At 43.6% G+C, this 23,870-nt stretch overlaps 1 protein-coding gene across 2 annotated transcripts in view; it reads left to right on the plus strand.

Annotated features, from left to right (window-relative positions):
• The first annotated feature begins 4,029 nt into the window (after window positions 1-4,029).
• Window positions 4,030-23,870, plus strand: part of EMB (embigin) — a 33,348-nt gene continuing 13,507 nt past the window's right edge. For both annotated transcript variants that reach the window (XM_081881629.1, XM_081881630.1), the window contains exons 1-3: window positions 4,030-4,228; window positions 18,685-18,765; window positions 22,592-22,654. In XM_081881629.1, the coding sequence (XP_081737755.1) occupies window positions 4,129-4,228; window positions 18,685-18,765; window positions 22,592-22,654 (244 nt within the window). In that variant the 5' untranslated portion in view covers window positions 4,030-4,128. The remainder of the gene's footprint in view (window positions 4,229-18,684; window positions 18,766-22,591; window positions 22,655-23,870) is intronic.

A 23,870-nucleotide genomic window follows, 5' to 3' on the forward strand; every position in this document is an offset into this window, starting at 1 on the left:
GCAGAGAGAGGCTGGTTGTGCTCATTCCTTGCTGAGTTCCAGACTCAGGCCAAGCTGCCCACTTCCAGCCGGGTCCAGGTTGAGCAAGGCTGAGCAGACCTCAGGATCATTTGGTGCGATTGGCTTCACAGCTAAAGAAAGACAAGACAGCTGAAGAGAATGCACATTTAGCACTAGAAACTCCAAGGTCTATTAACCTGTGATTAGTTGCTGATTACTGTATTTTAATATTTTGTTGGAAGCCGCCCAGAGTGGCTGGGGAAGCCCAGTCAGGAGGGCGGGGTATAAATAAAATTATTATTATTATTATTATTATTATTATTATTATTATTATTATTATTTTACTACGACTTCTGCATTGCAGAGGTTGGGCTAGATGACCCTTAAGTTCCCTTCCAACTCTATAACCAGAGCTGGAAATTAAACAGAATGTCCCTGAGCCTGGGAAGAGGCTATCAGTTCTATACCCTGAGTTCAAAAAGCTTTCATGTAAAGTCCACTCCTGCTAAGCCTGTTCAGCAGCCTAATTTTAGTGAGAAAAGCTATTTTGTTGCTGTTGCTTTGAAACAACTGGGAGACAGAAACCCTGTAAATCACCCAGTGAAATCCTCAACTGCCTCCTTCCCATCAAAGGGCTAGCTCTGCTGCTTCTTCTTACTCTTGCTGAAACCTGCTGCATCCCCCCTCTATGAGTTTATGCAAGCAAGAGGGCAATGGAATGAAAAGTTAGGAAACCATTGACCTAGATCAGGCACCCCCAAACTCGGCCCTCCAGGTGTTTTGGGACTACAACTCCCATCATCCCTAGCTAACAGTACCAGTGGTCAGGGATGATGGGAATTGTAGTCCCAAAACGGCTGGAGGGCCTAGTTTGGGGGTGCCTGATCTAGATGAACTGGGTGAGACAAGAGTATCTCATTAGGAAGGTTAAAATCACTCTGCGCATGCTCTGAGGTATTCTTATTTTATTAATATTAGAATGCTTACGGCTGAGCTCTGACATTTACAGCAAGCATTAAAGATTAGCCCTGCTGAGTCCCTGGAATTAGCTGCACAGAGTACTTTACATCAGTACTCTTCAAACTTTTCAGACCTGAGACCCATGTTTAACTGGAACACACATTTGAGAGCCCATTTCTTTTCTTTTTAAAAAAATCATATGGTGGAGTGCTGCTATTATGACTCACTTTAGATTAGGCTGCGGGCCAATAGCAGTCCCGATGCACCAGCTGAAGACCACTGCCTCATTTTATGGAGCAGCATACAAAATGTCATTCATAACTAACTAATTAACTACAGTAAATCAAATCAAGTGTTTAAAAATTTTAGACCATGGTGGACAGCTCAATGAAAACTTTAGTGGTAGGAAAAAATAATAAAAATAATAAGGCTGAAATTATGGCAGGGAATAATACTGCAATGCCTTTATAGAAATATATAATGGAGTGACTTTGGGAATAAGTTGTGCATCCCCCCCCCCCCAAAAAAAAGAATATTTTAGAGCTGCAAAAGATGCATGAAAGAGCAAGCAAAATTATCAAAGTGTGGATCAAGATAAGAGACTCAATCACAAAGCAGGGAAAGGTGAAAGCATTTTGGGACACCAGATTTTGGAGTAGAAATGGCACAGGGTACAATTGCCCATTTTCATGGGAATTGAATTCAGTGGGCCTTACCTCTGAGTAAACATATACAGTGGTACCTCGGGTGAAGAACTTAATTCCTCCTGGAGGTCCGTTCTTAACCTGAAACTGTTCTTAACCTGAAGCACCACTTCAGCTAATGGGGCCTCCCGCTGCCGCCGCATGATTTCTGTTCTCATCCTGAAGCAAACTTCTTAACCTGAGGTACTATTTCTGGGTTAGCGGAGTCTGTAACTTGAAGTGTCTGTAACCTGAAGCATCTGTAACCCGAGGTACCACTGCATAGGATTGTGCTGTAAGAGGTTCTGTGATGGAGGTTTAGAAAAATATATATCTTCCTCTTCCACTACACTAGATTGGCGGTTTAGGACAAAAGGAAGTACATCTTCACACAAGCCACATAAATGCCTGGAATTCCACTTTCAGGAGATGTAATAGGCATCAGCAGGGGATTAGGCTAATTCAAAGACAAAGGGACTTGGTCAATCAATGGCCAGGATGACTATCTTCAGAGACTGCTGAGCCACTAAATACCTGTTGATGGGAAACAAACAGTGCCAGTGGAGGGGTGTGTGTGTTTGTGTTGCTGTCCTGTTTCAGTCCCTGCTTATATGGCTGAGCATTCTGGGAAAAAGATTTCTCTTTGTTTAATCCAGAGGGGCTCTTCTTTGTAACCTTATGAGGTTAGTTCTGTGGTGCCTCAACCCTACATGCAAAAATACTGATACAGGTACTTCTCTGAGTGGTGAGAGACTTCAGGGGTACCAACTTATACCTTTGTTTTCATTTCCTTGGAATGAAAGTCACTATGGCTATGGTGTCTTTATTAAATATGGTTTTATTTACACATATATTCAAGCTGAGCATCAGAGCATCAGATCTTGCCTCTCCTATTGGAGTTCTTGGCGAGTTCAGCAAAGAGCGAGAAGTCAAGCCATTGTGTCTTCCCAGCTTTCAATGGGACTAGCCAAAAAATAGTCCCTGGTCTATTGTTCTCCTACACGTCAGATGATGTGGCCTCCAGCCAGGTGAGAAGGTGGCAATGCCTGCCATCTCCCTCTAAATGCATCACTGGTTAGTTGTGTCTATGGCAATACAGCCAACTCTTAAGTCATGGATAAGGGATGCTTAACCAACCCCCAGTCCTATAACAAAACCTTCACTGGATTTATTTAAGTAGTTGGCCATTAATCAGTAATTCTACACTGATTGTGCCCTGCAGTGCAGATGCAGGTTATTATTACTTCTTCTATTTTTTAGTCACTTTTCCTCTCCTGCCTAAATGAAACTCAGAAAGTAACAAACAACAGCAACAACAACAATAATAAAAATGTCCAGTAGCACCTTATAGACCAACTAAGTTTGTTCTGGGTATAAGCTTTTGTGTGCATGCAGATTTTTTGTTGGAAGCAGCTCAGAGTGGCTGGGGAAACCCAGCCAGATGGGCAGGGTATAAATAAATTATTATTATTATTATTATTATTATTATACCTGAATCTAGAAACAAACAAAAGTCAGACTAGACATAGAGGTTCCTTCCAGCTTTATGACTGTAAAGAGAAAACAGAAAGAAGTTGCTGGTAGCCTTTTTGAACAGATTTAAGCGATTTTGGTTTGGTTTATTAAAAAAAACTGATATTTTTTTTTAAACCAAGGTCCTTTCAAAATGGCTGCAAAAAAAAAACCAAAACGCAATACAGTGGCAACATTGCCAATCCAGTCTTTTATCATCACATACAAATTAAGACTTTTGAGAAAGCCAAATGCTAAAAGAGCAGCTTAATAATAATAAAAAAATTCCTTCCAGTAGCACCTTAAAGACCAACTGAGTTAGTTCTAGGTATTAGCTTTCGTGTGCATGCACACTTCTTCAGATACACAGGAGGTATCTTATTTGGCAGGAGGGGGCTGCTTTGGTGAAGTGAGTGTGCATGCACACGAAAGCTAATACCTAGAACTAACTCAGTTGGTCTTTAAGGTGCTACTGGAAGGAATTTTTTTATTTTGTTTTGACCATGGCAGACCAACACGGCTACCTATCTGTAACTTAATAATAATAATAAAAGACAGGCATCCTAGTGGCAGCCAGATCTGTCTTAGTGAACCTAGATTTATTTATTTATTTATTAAATGCACCTGGAATTGTTGTTGTGCTGTTGTGCTTACTTTTGAGTAAGGATGCATAGGATTGGAACATAGGGAGTCTAACCACTCCCTAGTCATTCATTCATTCATTCACAGAAAGATTCGGCGGTTCTAAACAGCTGCGCGATGGCCACACTTTCCCTTTCGCACCTGCCCGACGATTCGCTGGTTGGTTGCTCCTCTTGACGTCAGTCTCCCGTTATTAGTACAGCTCCAGGGCAACACCCTTCTCAAAGAACAAGGCGCTGCTAGCTGGAGCGGCCGGGCGGGGCGCAACGGAGCAAGCGGCCAGACCTCACTGCAGTGCTATTGCAGAAGCTTCTGCCGGCTGCAAGCAAATATGAGCGCCTTCGTGGCGTTGCACTCCCTTCGCCTCCTTCTCCTGCTGGTTGTTTGGGGTGTCTTGGACGTCGGGAGCAGCAGCAGCAGCACTCCCGCAGGTAAGGATATTAATAATCGCTATGAATTTCCGCGGTGTTTTCTCCGGGCGGCTGGCAACCTAGGCAAACGTCCAGGAAAAAAGGATGGTCGTTGCTGCGTTTCTCATCCCAAGGTGAGCAGTCACCTTGAGAAGGTTTGCATCAAGGCAAAAAAATAAATAAAACGACGACTATTATTTTCTCCAAACCGAGGGGGTGGGGTTAGATGGTTCAAGGCATTTTAATTTTAAACATTTTATTTATTTACCCCAGCCCGAGTTTATTTGGCAGGAGGGGGTTGCTTTGGTGAAGTGATGTTCTGCCCGAATCTTCACTTTGCGGCATACTAACCAGGCTCCCCCGCCCCCTGAAAGGTTAATTCCTACCTTATGACTATTAAGATTAAAAAGACACGTGTCTAAGGCGTTTCCAAACTCTGCATTCCCCTGGTTGTAGAATCCTTCATGTCCTCTTTTGTAAAAGCCATTGCCTTCCTAGTTTAATAAAAGGAGGAGGGGGGAAATAAGCAGGGGTGAGAGAAGTTAAGATTCCAGCAGGTGGTAAAGTGGAGGCAGACAATAGTCCCTAGGACTGGAGATCCGTGTTGTTGGAGCAACATTACCCGTGGAATTAACTTAATAATGCCAGGATGATGGCCCATTGTTTCAGGTGTGAATGATCACTGTGCTTTGTTTTGTCTGTTTGCTGCTCTGTGAATGATGTGCTACTTGCATGTCCTTGCTCTTTGCTCCACTATAACCACCACCATGCGCGCACACACAGGTGTAAAGGCACAAGGACATAAGAAGAGCCTTGCTGGATCAGGCCCATCCTGTTCTCCCAGTGGCCAACCAGATAGATGCCTGTAGGAAGTGCCCCCCCCAGCAGGACATGAGCGCAACAGCACTCCCCCCCCCCCACTTGTTGCCTCAAATATTTATTTATTTAGACCATTCCTATACTACTTCAGATATTAAACTGTCCCTAAGCAGTCTGCAGTAAACTGAAACAACAGTTACAAAAATGCACAATAAAGCCAGGAATGTGAATACACAGAGATGGAACTTCCATCTCAAACTGCCCCCCCCCCCCCGCAAACAGCTCTCAGCATCCTGTCTCTCACTGTCATCAGTGCTGGCTCTCACCCAAGACCCAACAAACTCTCAGATTTGTGCAAGACTCACAAGAGAAGAGGGTACCTAGATCCTGCTGGCATTGCCCTAGGGACCCATCTGCACCATACAATTAAAGCGGTATCGCACTACTATAAACAGCCATGGCTTTTCCCCAAAGAATCCTAGGAGGTTAGGGGTGCTGTGAGTTGTTAGGAGACCCTTGTTCTCCTTGCAGAGCTGGAGTTCTCAGTGTGGTTTAAAAGTTGGCCCCTCTTCCCAGGGAACTCTGAGAATTGAAGATCTGTGAGTGGAATAGGCTCTCCTTAACAACTCTGTTTTAAATGTGCAGGTAGGACTCTAGTCTCCAGCTCCAGGTCCCCAACCTCACTACACATTTCAAACTATTTTAGCACTTTGAAGTCCTGTTTTGTTCACACTGCATTAAAACCCTGTTTGGCATGATATCTGACGATTCTCCCCTCCCCGCAGTTTGCGCCACAGTAAATGCAGAGGAAATGGTGTCTGTGCTTCCTGTTTGAAAGTTTGTGAGAGTTTTACCAAATCACACAGTGAGGATATGAAATAAACCAGCAGACCTCTTTCATAGACTGAATTCCATTAGAATTCATGGGGTTTATAAAGTCATTATTGAAAATATCCTTTTCCTTTTCTTAAAAATTGTAGTATAATCTTCTGTACAACAGACGGCAGTTTCCAACTAGAAAAACAACCAGATTTTGAATTGCTAGGCGTAGGGCTGGATCCTCCAGAGTCCAGACTCACACACGTCACACCAAAGTCCTGTTACAATTATTGAGACTCTGGCTGTGTACAATCCATTCACATTAAAGCACATTCGAAGCACTTTCTTTTGCTCAAAGAATTCTGGGTTGTGTAGATCACCCCTAACAGAGATAAGTTAACAACCCTTAAAAAAACTACAGTGCTCATAATTCTTTGAGGGAGGGGGAATGTTTGAATGCAGCCTTAAGTTGATTTCAGTGGCAACTAAGTGCCACTCAGTCTGGATCCAACCAATCATCATCAGGATTTCTGAGATGGGGTGGGATCACACGTGCCTCTGATCTATTTACTGCTGAAGAGGCCAACAGGTTGTATCACAGTACTGCTGGGATCAGAAGGGTTAGAAAGACAGAGTAGTTTTATCTCACATTTGTTACTTTGAAGCTGTGTTGCCCACCCTGAATGGACCTGGTTTCAGCTTCAGAATTCTTGATCCCCACAGAGTTGCATTTCCCCTCCAATAGCACTGAGTGGTTGCTGTTATGTCTAGCCCAAAATTAAGCAAGTAACGTATTTTTCGCTCTATAACACGCACCCGACCATAACACGCACATAGTTTTTAGAGGAGGAAAACAAGAAAAAAAATATTCTAAATGAAACAGGGGATGTATGATTTTTGTGGTTCATGCTGTAGCCACAGACATGTGATCTGACAGTGAGTTTGGAGTAGCCCAATGCAAAAATCCGGCGGATCCACGTGGATCCGTGCTTTGTAACCACGTTTTAAGTGGGGAGGGAAGGAAAAGCACTCAAGGGACAAGGAGCACGCGTGGGGTGTGTGGAGAAGGATGCTGCTAATAATGCAGAAGAGGGGTATAAGGGGAGAAGGCTCCTCTCCTCTCCCACTTTGCTCCTTTAAAGCAAGCAGACTCTGCTTTTCTCCCTCCTCCCTGCTCATCCTCAGCTTAGCAAGCTGAAAAACTTTGCTGCTATGTAGCGAGCTGAGTGGGGAGGAGAGAGGGACAGAGAGCCTGCTTGCTTTAAAGGAACCAACCAGACAGGAGCTGCTTACAATTGTGTAAGCGGCTCCTCTCCTCTCCCGCTTTGCTCCTTTAAAGAAGCAGGCTCTCTGTCCCTCTCTCCTCTCCATTCAGCGGGTCTTCTCCCACTTTGCTGTTTCAAAGCGAGCCACGGAGGAGGGAAGGAAGGGGAACCATGGATCCTCTGCTCACAACTGCAGCAGATCTCCCCCCCCCCCGCCACCCATAGGCATTCCCTCCATAACACGCACAGACATTTCTCCTTACTTTCTAGAAGGAAAAAAGTGAGTGTTATGGTGCAAAAAATACGGACCTTTGTACTTTGTAGTATCAAAGCTGTTTAGAAGCTCATCCACGATCTACATTTTATCTTAAACAGAGAAACAAAGGGACAATTTTAAATGGGGAGCAGGAATGGCCCTTCACTATGAGAAAAGAATTGTTAAGCATAGTGAACTTGGAGTCATCAAGTAAAACCACTGGGCTTCCAATTTAGGAGAGACAAATTGCTTCACAGCATGGAGTATAATTTAATGTATGGAATTCACTGCCACACAATGGGGATGGCTGCTAACTTAGACAGGGTCCTGCAACAAAATGGTGTAGTGTGGAATGTGCCTGTTCAGGGTTCCAGCCAGCCAACCAGCCAGCAACATCCTTGAGGATACTTCCATTTCATCTTCTCTTGTTTTCTGCTCCTTCAAAAGCAGTCAGCATTTTGTATCCTCAATCCTTAGTGGACTGTTTGGATTCCTCTCCTTAGAGTTCTCCTCACTCCTGTGCCTCCTTCAAACCAAGCCTGATGATCCTTTTGTACATGGATGTTGCAGTTTTGGCTACCTAAATTGTCCATGTGTGGAGAAAGATTTCTCAGTTAGTATGCAGAGTAGCTTTAAAAAGGAAACTAATGAATGAGTGGTCTCTCGATGGTTATGAGTCATGATGGCTGTGTGGAAATTCCAGGTTTGATGTTTTGCAGATGCAGAAGTAGGTCACCAGGTGGGGTGAAGCCACTAGGCTTCCTGGCAAGTGAGTTACAGTTGCTTCTTGGAAAGTAGAGGGGGTGAGGTGGAAGGCAATTTTTTTAAAAAAATAAATTTTATTAAGATTTTAAAGTTTACAAAAAGAAAAAGAAAAGAAAACAATCAAGGAAGAAAAAGAAAAGACAATACATATCATCAAAAAACAGAAAAAAGAAAAATAAATATAAAAAAGTCAAACCTTTAACTCACTTACTTACATTCACTTATTTCCTTGACTTCCTTACGCCTCCCATTTTTGTAATCTAATTCAATTAAATATTCCAGCAAATCCTTCCAACTTTGTTTTTATCATAATAATTTATCTTAACATATTATAATTTTACCTTCTCTCTTTCACCAATTCATTTTTACTTAATCCTTTATATCCTTTCTGCTAAAACCACATAATTTTTTCCCCCAACATCTTTCTAACATTCCTTAATTTTACAATATTTCTGAAGATAAACTTTAAATTTCTTCCACTCTTCTTCCACCAACTCTTCTCCTTGGTCTTGGATTCTGCCAGTCATCTCAGCCAGTTCCATATAGTCCATCAGCTTCATCTGCCATTCTTCCCGGGTGGGTAAATCTTGTATTTTCCAATACTTTGCGATGAGTATTCTTGCTGCTGTTGTGGCGTACATAAAAAAAGTTCTATCTTCCTTTCGCACCAATTGGCCGACCATGCCCAAGAGAAAGGCCTCTGGTTTCTTCTGGAAGGTATATTTAAATACCTTTTTCATTTCATTATATATCATCTCCCAGAAGGTCTTAATCTTTGGGCATGTCCACCAAATGTGAAAGAATGTACCTTCAACCTCTTTACATTTCCAACATTTATTATTGGACAAATGATGAATTTTTGCAAGCTTGACTGGTGTCAAGTACCACCTGTAAATCATTTTCATTATATTCTCTCTTAAGGCATTACATGTCGTAAACTTCATACCTATGGTCCATAACTTTTCCCATCATAATATTATGTCCATCTTGTACCCATTTGATCATAACAGATTTAACCATTTCATCCTGTGTGTTCCATTTCAACAGCAAGTTATACATTCTTGACAAATTCTTAGTTTTAGGATCTAACAATTCTGTTTCCAATTTTGATTTTTCCACCTGAAAACCAATTTTCTTATCCAGATTATAAACCTCCCTTATTTGATAATAATGAAGCCAATCTCGTACCTTATTTTTTAGTTTGTGAAAACTCTGCAGTTTTAATCTATCTCCTTCTTGTTCCAAAATTTCCCAATATTTCGGCCAATTTGCCTCCATATTGAGTTTTTTCAGAGCCTTAGCTTCCATTGGTGACAACCACCTTGGAGTTTTTTTTTCAAGCAAGTCCTTATATCTTATCCAAACATTAAATAGTGCTTTCCTGACAATATGGTTTTTAAACGCTTTATGTGCTTTGACCTTGTCATACCACAGGTATTCATGCCACCCAAATACATTGTTGAAACCTTCCAAGTCCAAAATATCTGTGTTTTCCAGAAGCAGCCATTCTTTCAGCCAGCAAAATGTGGCTGATTCATAATAAAGTTTAAGGTCTGGCAGGGCAAATCCCCCTCTTTCTTTAGCATCAGTTAAAATCTTAAATTTTATTCGAGGCTTCTTGCCCTGCCAGACAAATCTAGAAATATCTCTCTGCCACTTCTTGAAACAGTCCACCTTGTCCAAAATTTGCAATGTTTGAAACAAATACAACATTCTTGGCAATACATTCATCTTTATCACAGCAATTCGGCCTAGCAAAGATAACTTCAAATTTGACCATATTTCTAGATCCTTTTTCACTTCCATCCAACATATTTCATAGTTATCTTTAAATAAATTCACATTCTTAGCAGTCATATTAACCCCCAGGTATTTCACTTTCTTAACCAATGTTAATCCTGTCTCCTTCTAAAACCTCTCTTTCTCAATCACTGTTAAGTTCTTCTCTAACACCTTAGTTTTCAGCTTATTCAACTTAAATCCCGCAACCTGACCAAATTCTTGAATTAATTGCAATACTCTTTTAGTACTGGATTCTGGCTCCTGCAATGTCAAGACTAAATCATCGGCAAAAGCTTTCAATTTATACTGTTTAGCTCCGACTTGTATGCCTTTGACCAATTGGTCCTTTCTAATCATATTAAGCAAAACCTCCAGGACCGAAATAAAAAGCAATGGGGAAATTGGGCAGCCCTGTCGTGTTCCTTTCTCAATCTTAAATTCTTCTGTAACTACATTATTCACAATTAATTTAGCTTTTTTTCTGAATAAATTGCACCTATACCATTTTCAAAACCTTGGCCTACCCCCATTCCCTGTAAGTTTTTCTTCATAAAGCTCCAAGAGACATTGTCAAAGGCTTTCTCCGCGTCCACAAATATCAAAACTGCTTTAGTGTTAATATTCACTTGTAATTTTTCTAAGATATTAATTATATTCCTTGTATTGTCTGACAAGTGTCTCCCCAGGAGAAAGCCTGAGGTGGAAGGCAATTGGCACAGTGTACATGCACTGGCAGAAATGTTGGATTGGCTCTGCCAGTGGATTTGCACCATGCTGACATCCACACCACCTCTCCCTCTCAGTGATCAACAGCAATACACCAGGCAATCACCTGTGGTGAACCTTTGGCCTGGTAGTTTTGAATGAACTGCAACTCCCACCAGACCCAGCAAGCATAACCAGTGTCCAGGGATGATGGAAGTTGTAGTTCAGTAACATCTGGAAGGTCAAAGATTGACCAGAACTTGCTTAGATGGAGCACCATCCCTCATGGAAATGGTGGGCCTCATTTGGCCTTTTCTGGATTTTGTCAGTCTGCTTATCAACTGTATATCATAGCTTCACCGATATAAAATTGACTCAGTGAATACTTCATTTCTGTCCAATATCCTGCAGTGGTGGAGCAGGCAAGTACCTCTTCCACAGTGTGAACTTCAGCTAGACTGTCTGGTGGAGTTCTAGAACAGAGCTGTTTTGGACAAAGTGATGCCACCCTACAGAAAGATTGCCTGAAATTTATGTGCTTGGTTTCTTCTTGGAGTAACTTCTCTGCTTGATGAGATCAATCAGAAGATGGGCAATATAGGAAGATGCTGTATACAGTACTCAGTCAGACCATTGACCTCCATCTGGCCCAGTATTGTGCAAACTGGATGGCAACCCATGCCACCAGGGTTGTAGGCATGGATCTCTCCTGGGCCTACCTAGAGATAATACTGTGGAATTAAACCTGGAACTATTTGAACTTGAAGCATATCCTCAAAGGAGGAGGTCAGAATCAAGAATGGGGGAGAGCAGCAGCAGTAAAATTTTAGGCTCAGGCATTTAAAATGCTGAATATAGCTCTGGGATGATTAATGGATTTCTCTCACATGGCTGTTGTGGGGATGACTGCAAAGCAGCAGTGATATGGAAAGTAGGACTAAAAAGAGAGAATATACAACTCAGGTTCAGGGATGCCAACTTGAATAAAATATTTGGAGGCCCAGGTAAGCCCCACTCTCCAAGTGTTCCTATTTTCTAGGGACATCCCTGATTTAGAGAAGATGTCCTGGTTTCTGATTTGATCCTGGAATGACCCACTTTTCCTTAGGATGTCCCTATTTACATTGGAGAAATGCTGGAGGGTATGTTAGTTAGCCAACCCCCAAGGCATCTGAAGGCAATCCTGTATAGGGAAGTTTAGAGTGCCTGGGGCAACCCAGTAAGATGCATGGGGTATAAATAGTAAAATGATCATTATGGAATGGGACGTCCCTATTTTCATCCGAGAAACGTTGGAGGGCATGCCTGCGTAATTGATCACATAATGTGGTGCATGCACACCATTGTATGGCAATGCTCATCAACTTTGGGGAGGCCCCCACGGCCCCTAGGAGTTGGCTCCTATGCTCAGGTTCTTCACTCTTCATCTCTGCTTTATGTTGCACCAATCCTAACTGTCTTGCGCAGTGCAATCCTACATATGGCTTACTCCCAGGCAAGGGTCTAGAATTGCAACTTCAGACACTGTTCTGCAAGGCACTCTGTTCCTGCAAATATTACTACAGTACAGTACTGTTGCTGAGAATAAAGTCAGACTTGAGGCCTTGTATATTTTCAACTGAAGTAGTTCCATCGCTTATAGAACTTCAGTATTTTAGGTATACTTTTAATGGAACACAGTGGGTTGCTGTGTGCAGATGTGTGCAACTGTGGCACACATACACCCCTCAACCATTTCCCTTCATAATGTACAATCATCAAGAAAGGGGATGTGGTTATGAAGAAAAGGGGACATGAGGACTAGTTAAGATAGATTCGATCTACAGCAGGGGTCAGCAAACTTTTCCAGTCGTGGACCGGTCCACTGTCCCTCAGACCATGTGGGGGGCCGGAGTATATTTTGAAGGGAAAAATGAATGAATTCCTATGCCCCACAAATAGCCCAAAGATGCATTTTAAATAAAAGGACACATTCCACTCATGTAAAAACATGCTGATTCCCGGACCGTCTGCGGGCCAGATTTAGAAGGCAATTGGGCCACATCTGGGCCTTAGGTTGCCTACCCCTGATCTACAGCATACATATACAGAGATATGTAGTACATATCGGTGGTATACCTGGGAATATCCTTGCCTGAAACCAGTGCATTTTTTTCTGGGGGGGGGGGACACAGGGGTACGCATACCCCTAAATATTTTGTGAATCTAAGTTTGGCCTCATTGAGGGGCAGTATTTCAATATGAGTAGGAAAATGAGAGTACCCCTAAACATTTTTAAGAAAAAAAGCACTGCCTGAATCCCTGGAGAGATGCTGCCAGTCTGTGTAGAGACAATACTGAACCAGATAGAGCAATAGTTTTATATTAGTAGCAGGCTTGACAGTACCTAGAAGGTGGAAAGATTTGAGACAACTTGCTATCCGAATGGCACCAGCTTGGACAATTGCATTGATGGGGAAAAAGTGAGACACAAGGTGAAAGACAGTGGTGATTTGCAAAAGGCAAAAGGGAAGTTTCAAGTGACATGGCATTTTTTAAATAAAATACATAGTGTGGAAGGAACAGAACTGGCAACCACCAGCAACGCATGGCTTCCTGTGGAATAACTGTACAAGATGACACCGTCAACCCAAAAGGAGAATTCTGGTCATAAGAACAACAAATGCTTTACAGTAAAACAGATGTACCCAATGCTCTGAACTATGTGTTACCCTCATGTTCTGGATGTTATACGTTATTTTGTTCTTGTCACAAAAGCAAATTACTTTTTTTTAAAAAAAGAATAGACTCATTATAAGGGAGCTTCCTCTGAAAAAAGAATCCAGTCCCCAATTGATCTACAGCTAGCAGAGGCAGCCTGTTTCCTTAGAAGCAAGCAGGCATGAATCATTGCAGCAAAGAGCAGCAGGCTGATTAATTTCTCAGTCCATTATTGACAAAGGCATTATTGGCTATGATGATCTCGGATAAGACACTGTCTTCCTTCCACTTGGGGGACATAACTGAAATGATCTCATTGGTCTGGCGCAGGCACAAACTGTTCTTTGCGGGTTGCTTAGGACAACAACACAGGCAGGAGACATTAGATGGAGAAGAGCCTCCATCCAAATGACAAGAGGTGAATTGTTTCATCTACTGTGTGACTTTGCAAGGTTGATGTCTAAACCCTGTTAGCACACGGATTCCCCCTTGCAAAAACCAGTACAGTGGTACCTTGGGTTACAGACGCTTCAGGTTACAGACTCTGCTAACCTGGAAGTAGTACCTCGGGTTAAGAACTTTGCTTCAGGATGAGAACAGAAATTGCACGGTGGCAGCGCAGCGGCAGTGGGAGGCCCCATTAGCTAAAGTGGTACCTCAGGTTAAGAACAGTTTCAGGTTAAGAACGGACCTCCAGAACGAATTAAGTTCTTAACCAGAGGTACCACTCTACAATGGTTTGTTAGTCATTTAGCAACCAATGAGGAAACAGAAACAACACACATTTACCCTTTACATTATACTCATACATTTTCCCCAGACCTGTCTTGTACGAAATATATTTTAACAGCATGTCAGAAAATGACCTGAAATGAGATGGAAGAGGAGTATGAAGAGAGGTAGAACAGGGAAGGGAGTGTGGAACACCTGTTATGTTTTGGAGGACTAAGCCCTGTGTACCTTGTCTTACCTTCTTCCCCATCAACTAGCCCATGTGTAGGCAAACTAAGGCCTGGGGGCCAAATCCAGCCCAATTGCCTTCTGAATCTGGCCCGCCAGCAGTCCAGGAATCAGTGTGTTTTTACATGAGTAGAATGTGCCCTTTTATTTAAAATGCATCTCTGGGTTATTTGTGGGGCATAGGAATTCATTCTTCTTTTTTTCAAAATACAGTCCAGCCCCCCACAAGGTCTGAGGAACAGTGGACCTGCTCCCTGCTGAAAAAGTTTGCTGACCCCTGAGCTAGCCTGTTACCCTTGGATGTTGTAGGAATACACTGTTTTGCTGGCAGTGTTGAAGTACGGCGATTAGTTGGTCATCTTCTCTACAGACAGCAAAATGTATTGAAACAGCTCTGGGGTGGAAAGGTGTGCATGAATATCAAGGCATCCAAGAGGGTATCTATGGTATTAACTGGGATTTGAATTTGCATCTTTCCAATCCTAGGCTGACCTGTATACTCTATGTTGGGGTAGTGAATCTGGTGCTCTTGAGAAGCTGTTGGGCTGCAATGCTCATCAGACCCAGCCACACACTGCCTGTGGTCAGGAATTATGGAATTTCCAACATCTGGAGGGCACCATGATCCAGAGACCAATAAATTTAATAAACAACCACAACATATTAGGGTGTCCTTTAACTATTGAGTCTTCTACTTGCCTGTAGAAACAGAAAACCGAGTCAAGGGTGGGTGCTCATGAAGGGTGTAAAATGATGGCACCCATGCGTAGTAGTCCCAGGAAGTAGCTTGTGAACTTGATGCTGTCTATTCAGAGATACCAATTTTTGACTTAAGGGTTGATACTCATTTCTCCATGGAGAAAGTGCTGTTAGTGGTAGCAGGGCATGTGCTGCATAGAAAGAAAGAAGCCTAAGAAGTTACCCATACTCTCATCTCTCTAAAGCAAGGCACTTGTGACAGTTGTCTCCTTTTTGTACAGTCCTCAGGAAATGTAGAACTGCCCAGAAATAGTCTTTCAGTTCTGGGTTTTCTGTTTGCTTGTTTTTATGCTATGTTGTTGTTGTTGTTGTTGTTGTTTAGTTGTTTAGTCGTGTCCAACTCTTCGTGACTCCATGGACCAGAGCACACCAGGCACTCCTGTCTTTCGCTGCCTCTCGCAGTTTGGGCAAACTCATGTTTGTAGCTTTGAGAACACTGTCCAACCATCTCGTCCTCTGTCGTCCCCTTCTCCTTGTGCCCTCCATCTTTCCCAACACCAGGGTCTTTTCCAAGGAGTCTTCTCTTCTCATGAGGTGGCCAAAGTATTGGAGCCTCAGCTTCAGGATCTGTCCTTCGAGTGAGCACTCAGGGCTGATTTCCTTAAGAATGGATCGGTTTGATCTTCTTGCAGTCCATGGGACTCTCAAGAGTCTCCTCCAGCACCATAATTCAAAAGCATCAATTCTTCAGCAATCAGTCTTCTTTATGGTCCAGCTCTCACTTCCATACATCACTACTGGGAAAACCATAGCTTTAACTATATGGACCTTTGTTGGCAAGGTGATGTCTCTGCTTTTTAAGATGCTGTCTAGGTTTGCCATCGCCTTTCTCCCAAGGAGCAGGCGTCTTTTAATTTCGTGACTGCTGTCACCATCTGCAGTGATCATGGAGCCCAAGAAAGTAAAATCTTTTGACTTGATTTAACAGGGAGGAAGTCCTTCTTTATCATTTTCAGTCATAATCACTAGTCATAACCATTAATCATTCACTTAAAGTGCTTTAGCTCTTGCAAAGCGGCTTTCAAATTCCCTGGAATGAAGTTGTCAGAAAAAGCCAGCTGCTAGAGGGAATAGCAGGAGACTGACCTGTCCAGAACCCAGGATGTGTTCTGAATCAATCAGGACTTGATATGACTTATTTCTGCTTTTGAAGCCACTTCCTTAATTTTGTGCATTGTACATTCAGCCTAAGCTTCTTTCAGATTTACCTGGCAAAATTACAATAATATATATGGACCACCAGGTTCTTGGTTAGAATTTTGTAAAACTGCAGTGAGTTTATTTCCTCTACACTTCCTTGAAGGACTTGGGCTCATCCAGATTACCTTTATACCACACTTTCAGGCACAGGTTTGCACTTTAAAAGTTCTGTGTCAGAGGGTGGCACTTTTCTCTGGAAAACCCAATTGCTGTTTGCACTAATTCAATGGTAAAACACAGGTTTTCCCAGGAAAAGCACCAGGACAAAAAAAAAAAGCCATTAAAATATAGCGGACCCACCACTTAATACTACAAATTAATAATGGGGTTGATCCACTCCCACTAAATGTCCCCAATTAAATATAGCGCACCCACCTCATGGTATACAAATTACACGAATTTCTACAATTTACCACAGATTATCTAGTGGGGGACTTGTGTGAGGGGAAAATCTAATGATTTAGAGTCCCAGGCAGGATCTGATCAACGAATGAGAAAAGTTTTATTAAACAAAAAAGTTTATCAACCAAAGTGGGCCAGGAAATGCATCCCTAAACAGGTATTTAAAAAGGTAAATAAAGGACCCTTGACAGTTAAGTCCAGTCGCAGACGACTCTGTGGTTGCGGCGCTCATCTCGCTTCACAGATGAGCCAAGGGAGCCGGCGTTTGTCCACAGACAGTTTTCCGGGTCATGTGGCCAGCATGACTAAGCCATTTCTGGTGCAATGGAACACCGAAACCAGAGCAGCGCAGGGAAACACTGTTGACCTTCCCGCCGGAGCTATTTATCTACTTGCACTTTGACATGCTTTCAAACTGCTAGGTTGGCAGGAGCTGGGACTGAACAACGAGAGCTCACCCCATCGCGGGGATTCGAACTGCTGACCTTCTGATCAGCAAGCCCAAGGCTCGGCAGTTTAGACCACAGTGCCACACTCATAAAAAATATATATATCCAATATTCATTACCAGAGCCCCTGCCCTACCATTAAACAGAGTGTGGCCAGTAGTGTAGTGGAAATTCAGAAGACTGTTATTTCATGACAGTCACAGCCATTCCCCTTCTTAGATTATATAATCATCTTATATGACATAATAATAATAATAAGAATAAGAATAAGAATAAGAATAAATAAAAAATAAAATGTATTGCAATGATCAATGCAGCTCTTCAGGTGTTGCCTTCCAGCTGTAACTGCTATTTTCTTTCCACGTTCATGGGCAAATTATTTGGAGTACTCCAATATCTTCTTTTGGAATGACTTAAGTTGCATTTTCCATGAGGCTTTGTTCCATGGAGGAGATGATGGAGGGCAAGGGTGTGGGAAGGCCTACCCTGTGTCCCTAAGCTAGCCTGCTGCCCACAGGTGAGATGGAGGATGCTCTCCTGTCTCTGTAAGCTTTCATTTCCAGTCTGGTTTGCTTTTCCCTGTACAGTGGTGCCCCGCAAGACGAATGCCTCGCAAGACGGAAAACCCGCAAGACGAAAGGGTTTTCCGTTTTTCGAGGCGCTTCGCAAGACGAATTTCCCTATGGGCTTGCTTCGCAAGAAGAAAGCCCATAGGGAAATCTCCGGGGACCTCTTTTAAATGCTGGCGGTGGGGAGCAAAGCCTTCCCCCCCCTCCGGCCTTCAGAAGAGGTCCAGGCAGGCCGGCGGGGGCCGAAAGGCTTTGCTCCCCACCGCCAGCATTTTAAAAGCGGTCCGGGATAGCAGGGAAGCGCTTCCCGCTATCCCGGACGGCTTTTGAAGGCAGGCAGGGGGAGCAAAGACTTTCGCCCCCCGCCGGCCTTCAGAAGAGGTCCTGGACCTCTTCTGAAGGCTGGCGGGGGGCGAAACTATTTGCTCCCCCCCACCTGCCTTCCCGGGGGCTTTAAAATCGCCCCGGGGCGATCTTAAAATGCTGGCGGGTGGCAGCGAAGCCTATGCTGGCGGGCGGCAGCGAAGCCTTCGCTGCCGCCCGCCAGCATTTTTAAAAACCCCGGGACAGCGGAGAAGTCCTCTGCTGTCCCGGGGTTTTTTTAAAATGCTGGGGGTGGGAAGAAAAGCCCTTGTCCCCCCCCAGCCTTCAGAAGAGGTCGGGGGACAGACTGTCCCCGGACCTGGTCTGAAGGCGGTTTCATAGGAACGCATTGATTGATTTTCAATGCATTCCTATGGGAAACCGTGCTTCGCAAGACGAAAAACTCGCAAGACAAAAAAACTTGCGGAACGAATTAATTTCGTCTTGCGAGGCACCACTGTACACAGAATGAAAGGCAGGTGCCCTACTCATAACTTGTTGTCAAAGGATTCGGACGTTTGCTCACTGTGTCTGGATGAAGGGTCTGCTCCATTCTCAGGATCCAGAAACATTTTAAAAAATAAATAAAATTAAAACAAGAATCTCGAAAGGGTACCATAAAAAGAATAAATATTCTTTTCCCCTTCTTTTTTATTGTATGTAGCTGATACTTCGACAGCACAAAATCCCAACCAGGAAACAACTTCCAGCAATGGAATTTTCTCTCAGGGAGCTTCCACTTCAGGTAACAACCTATTATTATTTTCCAGTACGGCTATTTTCTCATGTCTGCTGTTTCTACCAATAGTGATGACAGCACAAGATTAATCTTGTGCTGAGGGAGTTCGCACTCTAAAATATTCCAGTTATTGAGAGGAGGAAGATAAAGCTGAGGAACACCTTGTGTTTTACTTTTGCCCTGTAGGAGTCTTCTTGTCACTCATTCCAGGAGAAGCCTGTACCTTGACATGTATTGATTGAGTTGCATTCTTCAGCCTGGGCAAGTGTACTTGGGAGCTCCACTGATAAGATTGTGTAGGCAAAACAGAAACAACAAGTGTTGCAGCCCCTTGTAACTTAAAAAGAGGCACGTAGCAAAATTCTCAAGGCTGCAATTCACGCATCCTTTAAGCTGGGGCTAGGCACATTCCCACCCTCTCCTCCTCTTCTCTTAATAAATGCAGAAAAACTAGATTTATTACCTGGATTCTTGCTGGCATGGACATTAATCAGACCCCAGCTTTTGCACCTCTTACCCCCTACTAGAGAACCCAGGTGGCATTGGGGGAGGGGGCAGTTTCAGCAGCCTCAGACACCTATGGGCATATCTGCACCACACATATAAAGCACATGACTTCCCCCCAAAAGTCATGGAGATTGCAATTTACCCACACAGGTCTGCCAATCCCAGTGTCCTTAACAAACTACAGTTCCCACAATTCTTTGAGGGGACTCATGTGCTTTATACATGTGTTGGTTGTGCTTGGAAATATGGTGCAGATCTGCGATATGCACCATGCAGTTAAAGTACATGATGTCCCCCCCCCCCCAAAAAATAATAATTCAGGAAGCATAGTTTAAGGGTGCTGAGAATAATGGCTCTGCAAGGGGTAAACTACAGTTCCCAGGATTCTTTGGGGGAAGTAATGTGCTGTAAATACACGCAGTGCTTTTCTTCTAGGAAAAAAGGTGTCAGTACTGTGTACAGTACCTAGACAGCATCTTAAAAAGCAAAGACATCACCTTGCCAACAAAGGTCTGTATAGTTAAAGCTATGGTTTTCCCAGTAGTGATGTATGGAAGTGAGAGCTGGACCATAAAGAAGGCTGATCACCTAAGAATTGATGCTTTTGAATTATGGTGCTGGTGCTCTTGAGAGTCCCATGGACTGCAAGAAGATCAAACCTCTCCATTCTGAAGGAAATCAGCCCTGAGTGCTCACTGGAAGGACAGATCGTGAAGCTGAGACTCCAATACTTTGGCCACCTCATGAGAAGAGAAGACTCCCTGGAAAAGAGCCTGATGTTGGGAAAGATGGAGGGCACAAGGAGAAGGGGACGACAGAGGACAAGATGGTTGGACAGTGTTCTTGAAGCTACCAGCATGAGTTTGCCCAAACTGCGGGAGGCAGTGGAAAACAGGAGTGCCTGGTGTGCTCTGGTCCATGGGGTCACGAAGAGTTGGACACGACTAAACAACTAAACAACAACAACAATGTGTACAGTGTACTTCTGGATATGAACGGGATCCGTTCCAGAGCCCCGTTCGCATCCTGAAGCAAACGCAACCCACGTCTGCGCGTGCGTGGGTCACGATTCGCTGCTTCCGCGCATGCACATGACGTCATTTTGACTGCGCATGAGCGAGAGGCAAAACCCGGAAGTAACCCGTTCCGTTACTTCCGGGTCGCCGCGGAGCGCAACCTGAAAGCGCTCAGCCTGAAGCAACTGTATGCCTGTACTGTTGAGAACCCCCAGAAGAAGAAGAAAAAAATTATTGAGTATACAGTGTGTGCAGCCTACGTCTTGGCAGTATGGCCTACAGGAAACAGTATATTTAGAAAACAAAACAAAAGTGGTCTGGTTGAACTGGAGGCTATTCCTACCTGAGCCCATGCCTGCCTGCCTGCCTGCCTTACTTACAAGTATTTCAGAGGGTGGAACTGTCTCTCATTTTAATATCAGCATTGCCGTTTGTTGAACGCAGCTGAGTTAGGAGGATAGGAGCACAACTAGAACTAGTTTGCTCCACCTGTTGCTGGTTCTACCTGACGTTGGGCTCCCTGTCTTCCACCCTCCCAGTCCCAATGGACACTAGCCGCTGCCATTCGGTTGCATGTCAGATATCAAGCTGTTTCAGTTGTTTTTCAGGCCAAAGGGCCCCAGCCCCGGAAAATGCTAGACGATTTGATTTGTGCTCATTGTGTCACCTAGCCCACGGTTACATTTAGGGAAGTTCCGCTGTTTATTTCTCAACTTCCTGTACAGGTTTCCTGTAGTGGGTGTTTGGTGGGCTGCTGCCTTCTTGCTCTGTTTTGTGGGCTTCTGGGAAGCATCTGATTGGCCAATGGCGGAAACAGGATGCTGGGCTGAAGTGGTTCCTTGCTCTGACCCAGCAGGTCTCTTCTTTTGATGCTCTGAAGCTCCATTCAGCAACCTTCCCCTCCAGAACCATCAGCCAAGGAGTCCCAACAAACAGCTGCCTTTGAAACAATTCCTTAAAATAAAACGCAGCCCTTGCTCCAAAACATTTTCTCTCATCCACAGGAAGGGAGGAGCTTTTCTCACACACACACACGCACACACACACACACACACACACCCTCCCCAGCAATTCACATATTATATAAAAATGAAAAGGAGCCAGACCCCTGCAGTGTCGGAAGACTTTTTCATGCTCCAAAACATTTTGAAAGAATATTAGGGTGGTTCTGATTTTCAGCAACCTAGGCTTGGTCTCTGGAATGTATTCTTCCTAAATATCTCAGACCACGATCACAGCTATACAGGGCCAAGGAAAACATTACTTTAAAAGTGTTCCTGCACTTAATGTGCCCATTCTTCTGCAAGGGTCAAGACAATGGCAGGCAGGCAGGGGGCACTTAACCCTTTCCTGATATCCAAGAGTCCCCCCCCCCAATGCTATTTGCATTGGGAGGAACAATCCTTGGGCTACACTGGGAATAAGTGCTGGAGAGAGGGATTCCCCCCCAAGCATTGTGTGTTTATGTCTGTGTGCATGTCTGCATTAAGATCTCCCCCTTTGTCTTGCCATAGTCTCAATACTGCTTTTCCTCTTCCTCATGACAACTACTTAGGTGTGCATTTTGGGGGTTTTTTAAAATTGCCTGTTAAATGTGGTGATGCATTTCACCTTAATGTAATATATGTGACTTTACACTGAGTTTGGCTCATAGTCTGTAGTTTAGTGTGGCCCATGGTTTGTAGAAGGGAAGTCAAACCCTTAAGGCACTGTTCATTTCAGATGAAGACTTCTTAAGAGTCAATTCCAAGACCCAGCAACTCCAGTTTAGAGGAGTTGCTGATTGCAAAGGCCTCTAACTGAGACCCTGGAGAGCTGCAGGTGGAGTGGACCAATTAGGACCAGTGGTCTGCTCAGAATAAGGCAGCTTCCTATGTTCATTACAAAGCGCATTTTTGTCCTACCCTTCCTCTAAGCATCACAGAGTGGCATAAAAGATCTACCTTCCACTGAGTCTTCTTGGTCTTACTCCAACTCTGCATAACTCAGCTTTCCCCAACCTGGCATCCTCCAGGTGTTTTGGATTATATCTGCAGCCAGCACAGTCATGGTCAATAGCCAATGTGTGGAGGAAAATATATAGAGCATAAGGGTATCAGAAAATGAACTAGGGGGATAAGGAGAAGCTCTGAGCACAAGGCTGTTTTTGGTGGCAGCCCAATGTTCTTTATGAAATGTACTTCTGCTTCTGTGGTCCTTATATTTTTTTTATTCAATTAAAGAATGTTAAAAGAGCAAATTAATCTTCTCTTGTATCTTGTTCTGTTCGATATGAAAATAAACCTAGTCTCAACTTTTCTTTTTGGCAGCTCCACGTTCCGTTACACAAGCGCCGATCCTGCCTTTCAAGAAGTATAATTTAACCATGAAGGGTATGTTTTTTCCTCTTAATCTTGAACATTGATTGGTAGTAGAGAAGTCATGCTAATTTGGTTTCTTTTGTGTGGGAGTGGGGGCAGGGAACCACAAGTAAGATTCCAGCTATCATGGCCATGGAGATAAATTTCAAAACATCGGATCAAAATTTTCTAGAGTAGCTAAAAGCTAGAGAACAAATTGAGGGGGGTGGGGATGGGAGAAAACTGCTTGCATTTAAGGCTGGGCTGAGATGGACAGTCTTCATGATGATGCTTTATGGACTTCATGGGCTCCTTTGGCAGCATGTGTGGGCTACACAGCTAATAAATATTATTATTTGCATTTTTGCCATTAAATAATTTTACGTCAAAAAGTATGCGGATAGAAAACAAGCATGTCTGATTATTTAAGTCCAGAATACAAAGTACGGCTTATAGGCAGCTGTGCAGGAAACTACAGTGAACCATGTGTGTCTGAGGTTATCCACAGAGTATTTCATTTTTATATCAGACCAAGCCCTATGGTTTTGCTGCTACCCTTTTCTAAGTTGCTCCATAGGGATACATTCTTAAACCAGTTTGTCAAGTGTCTCCCTTTCTGTCGAAAGAGAGACAGAGTTATTTTAGCACTCCTTTTTGGTCATGCTGGGCATGGACCCTCTTACCAATGATATTTAAGCTGCTTGAGTAACCTTTTTTTAGGCTGAACAGTCAGTGATAAAATGCTTCACATAAAATAAATACTGAGTTATTATTAGTGAAACTGTGATTCATTAAGAACAATAAGAGCCTGCTGGATCAGGCCAAAAGCCCATCTAGTCCAGAATCCTGTTCTCACAGTGGCCAACCAGACACCTGTGGGAAGCCTGCAAGCTGGTCATGATTGCCGAGGTGTTTTGCCCACCTGTGATTCCCAGAAACTGATATTATAGGCATACTGCTTTGTGGACTTCACACCAAAAGGCTTCTCTGTCTAGTTGTTATGGACTGGTTGGATGCTGAGGAATGGTGGAAGGAACCAGCAGGGGAACCAAGGGAAGAAGGCTTAGAGCCCAAGGAGTAGTGGTGGGACAACAATGAGTGGTTAGAGGGAGAAGACTGGGAAGAGGAAGTGTTGGAAGCTGAAGACTTAACAGGGCTTAGTGAGTTGGGAGAGTCTGTAGCACAGAGAAGTCCAGAATCGGAGGCAGAAGCTGAAGCAGGAGAGTGGAAGAAGGGAGACCAAGAGGCA

This window comes from Podarcis erhardii (genome assembly GCF_964252035.2).
Source record: "Podarcis erhardii genome assembly, chromosome: 11".
Classification (NCBI taxonomy): domain Eukaryota; kingdom Metazoa; phylum Chordata; class Lepidosauria; order Squamata; family Lacertidae; genus Podarcis; species Podarcis erhardii.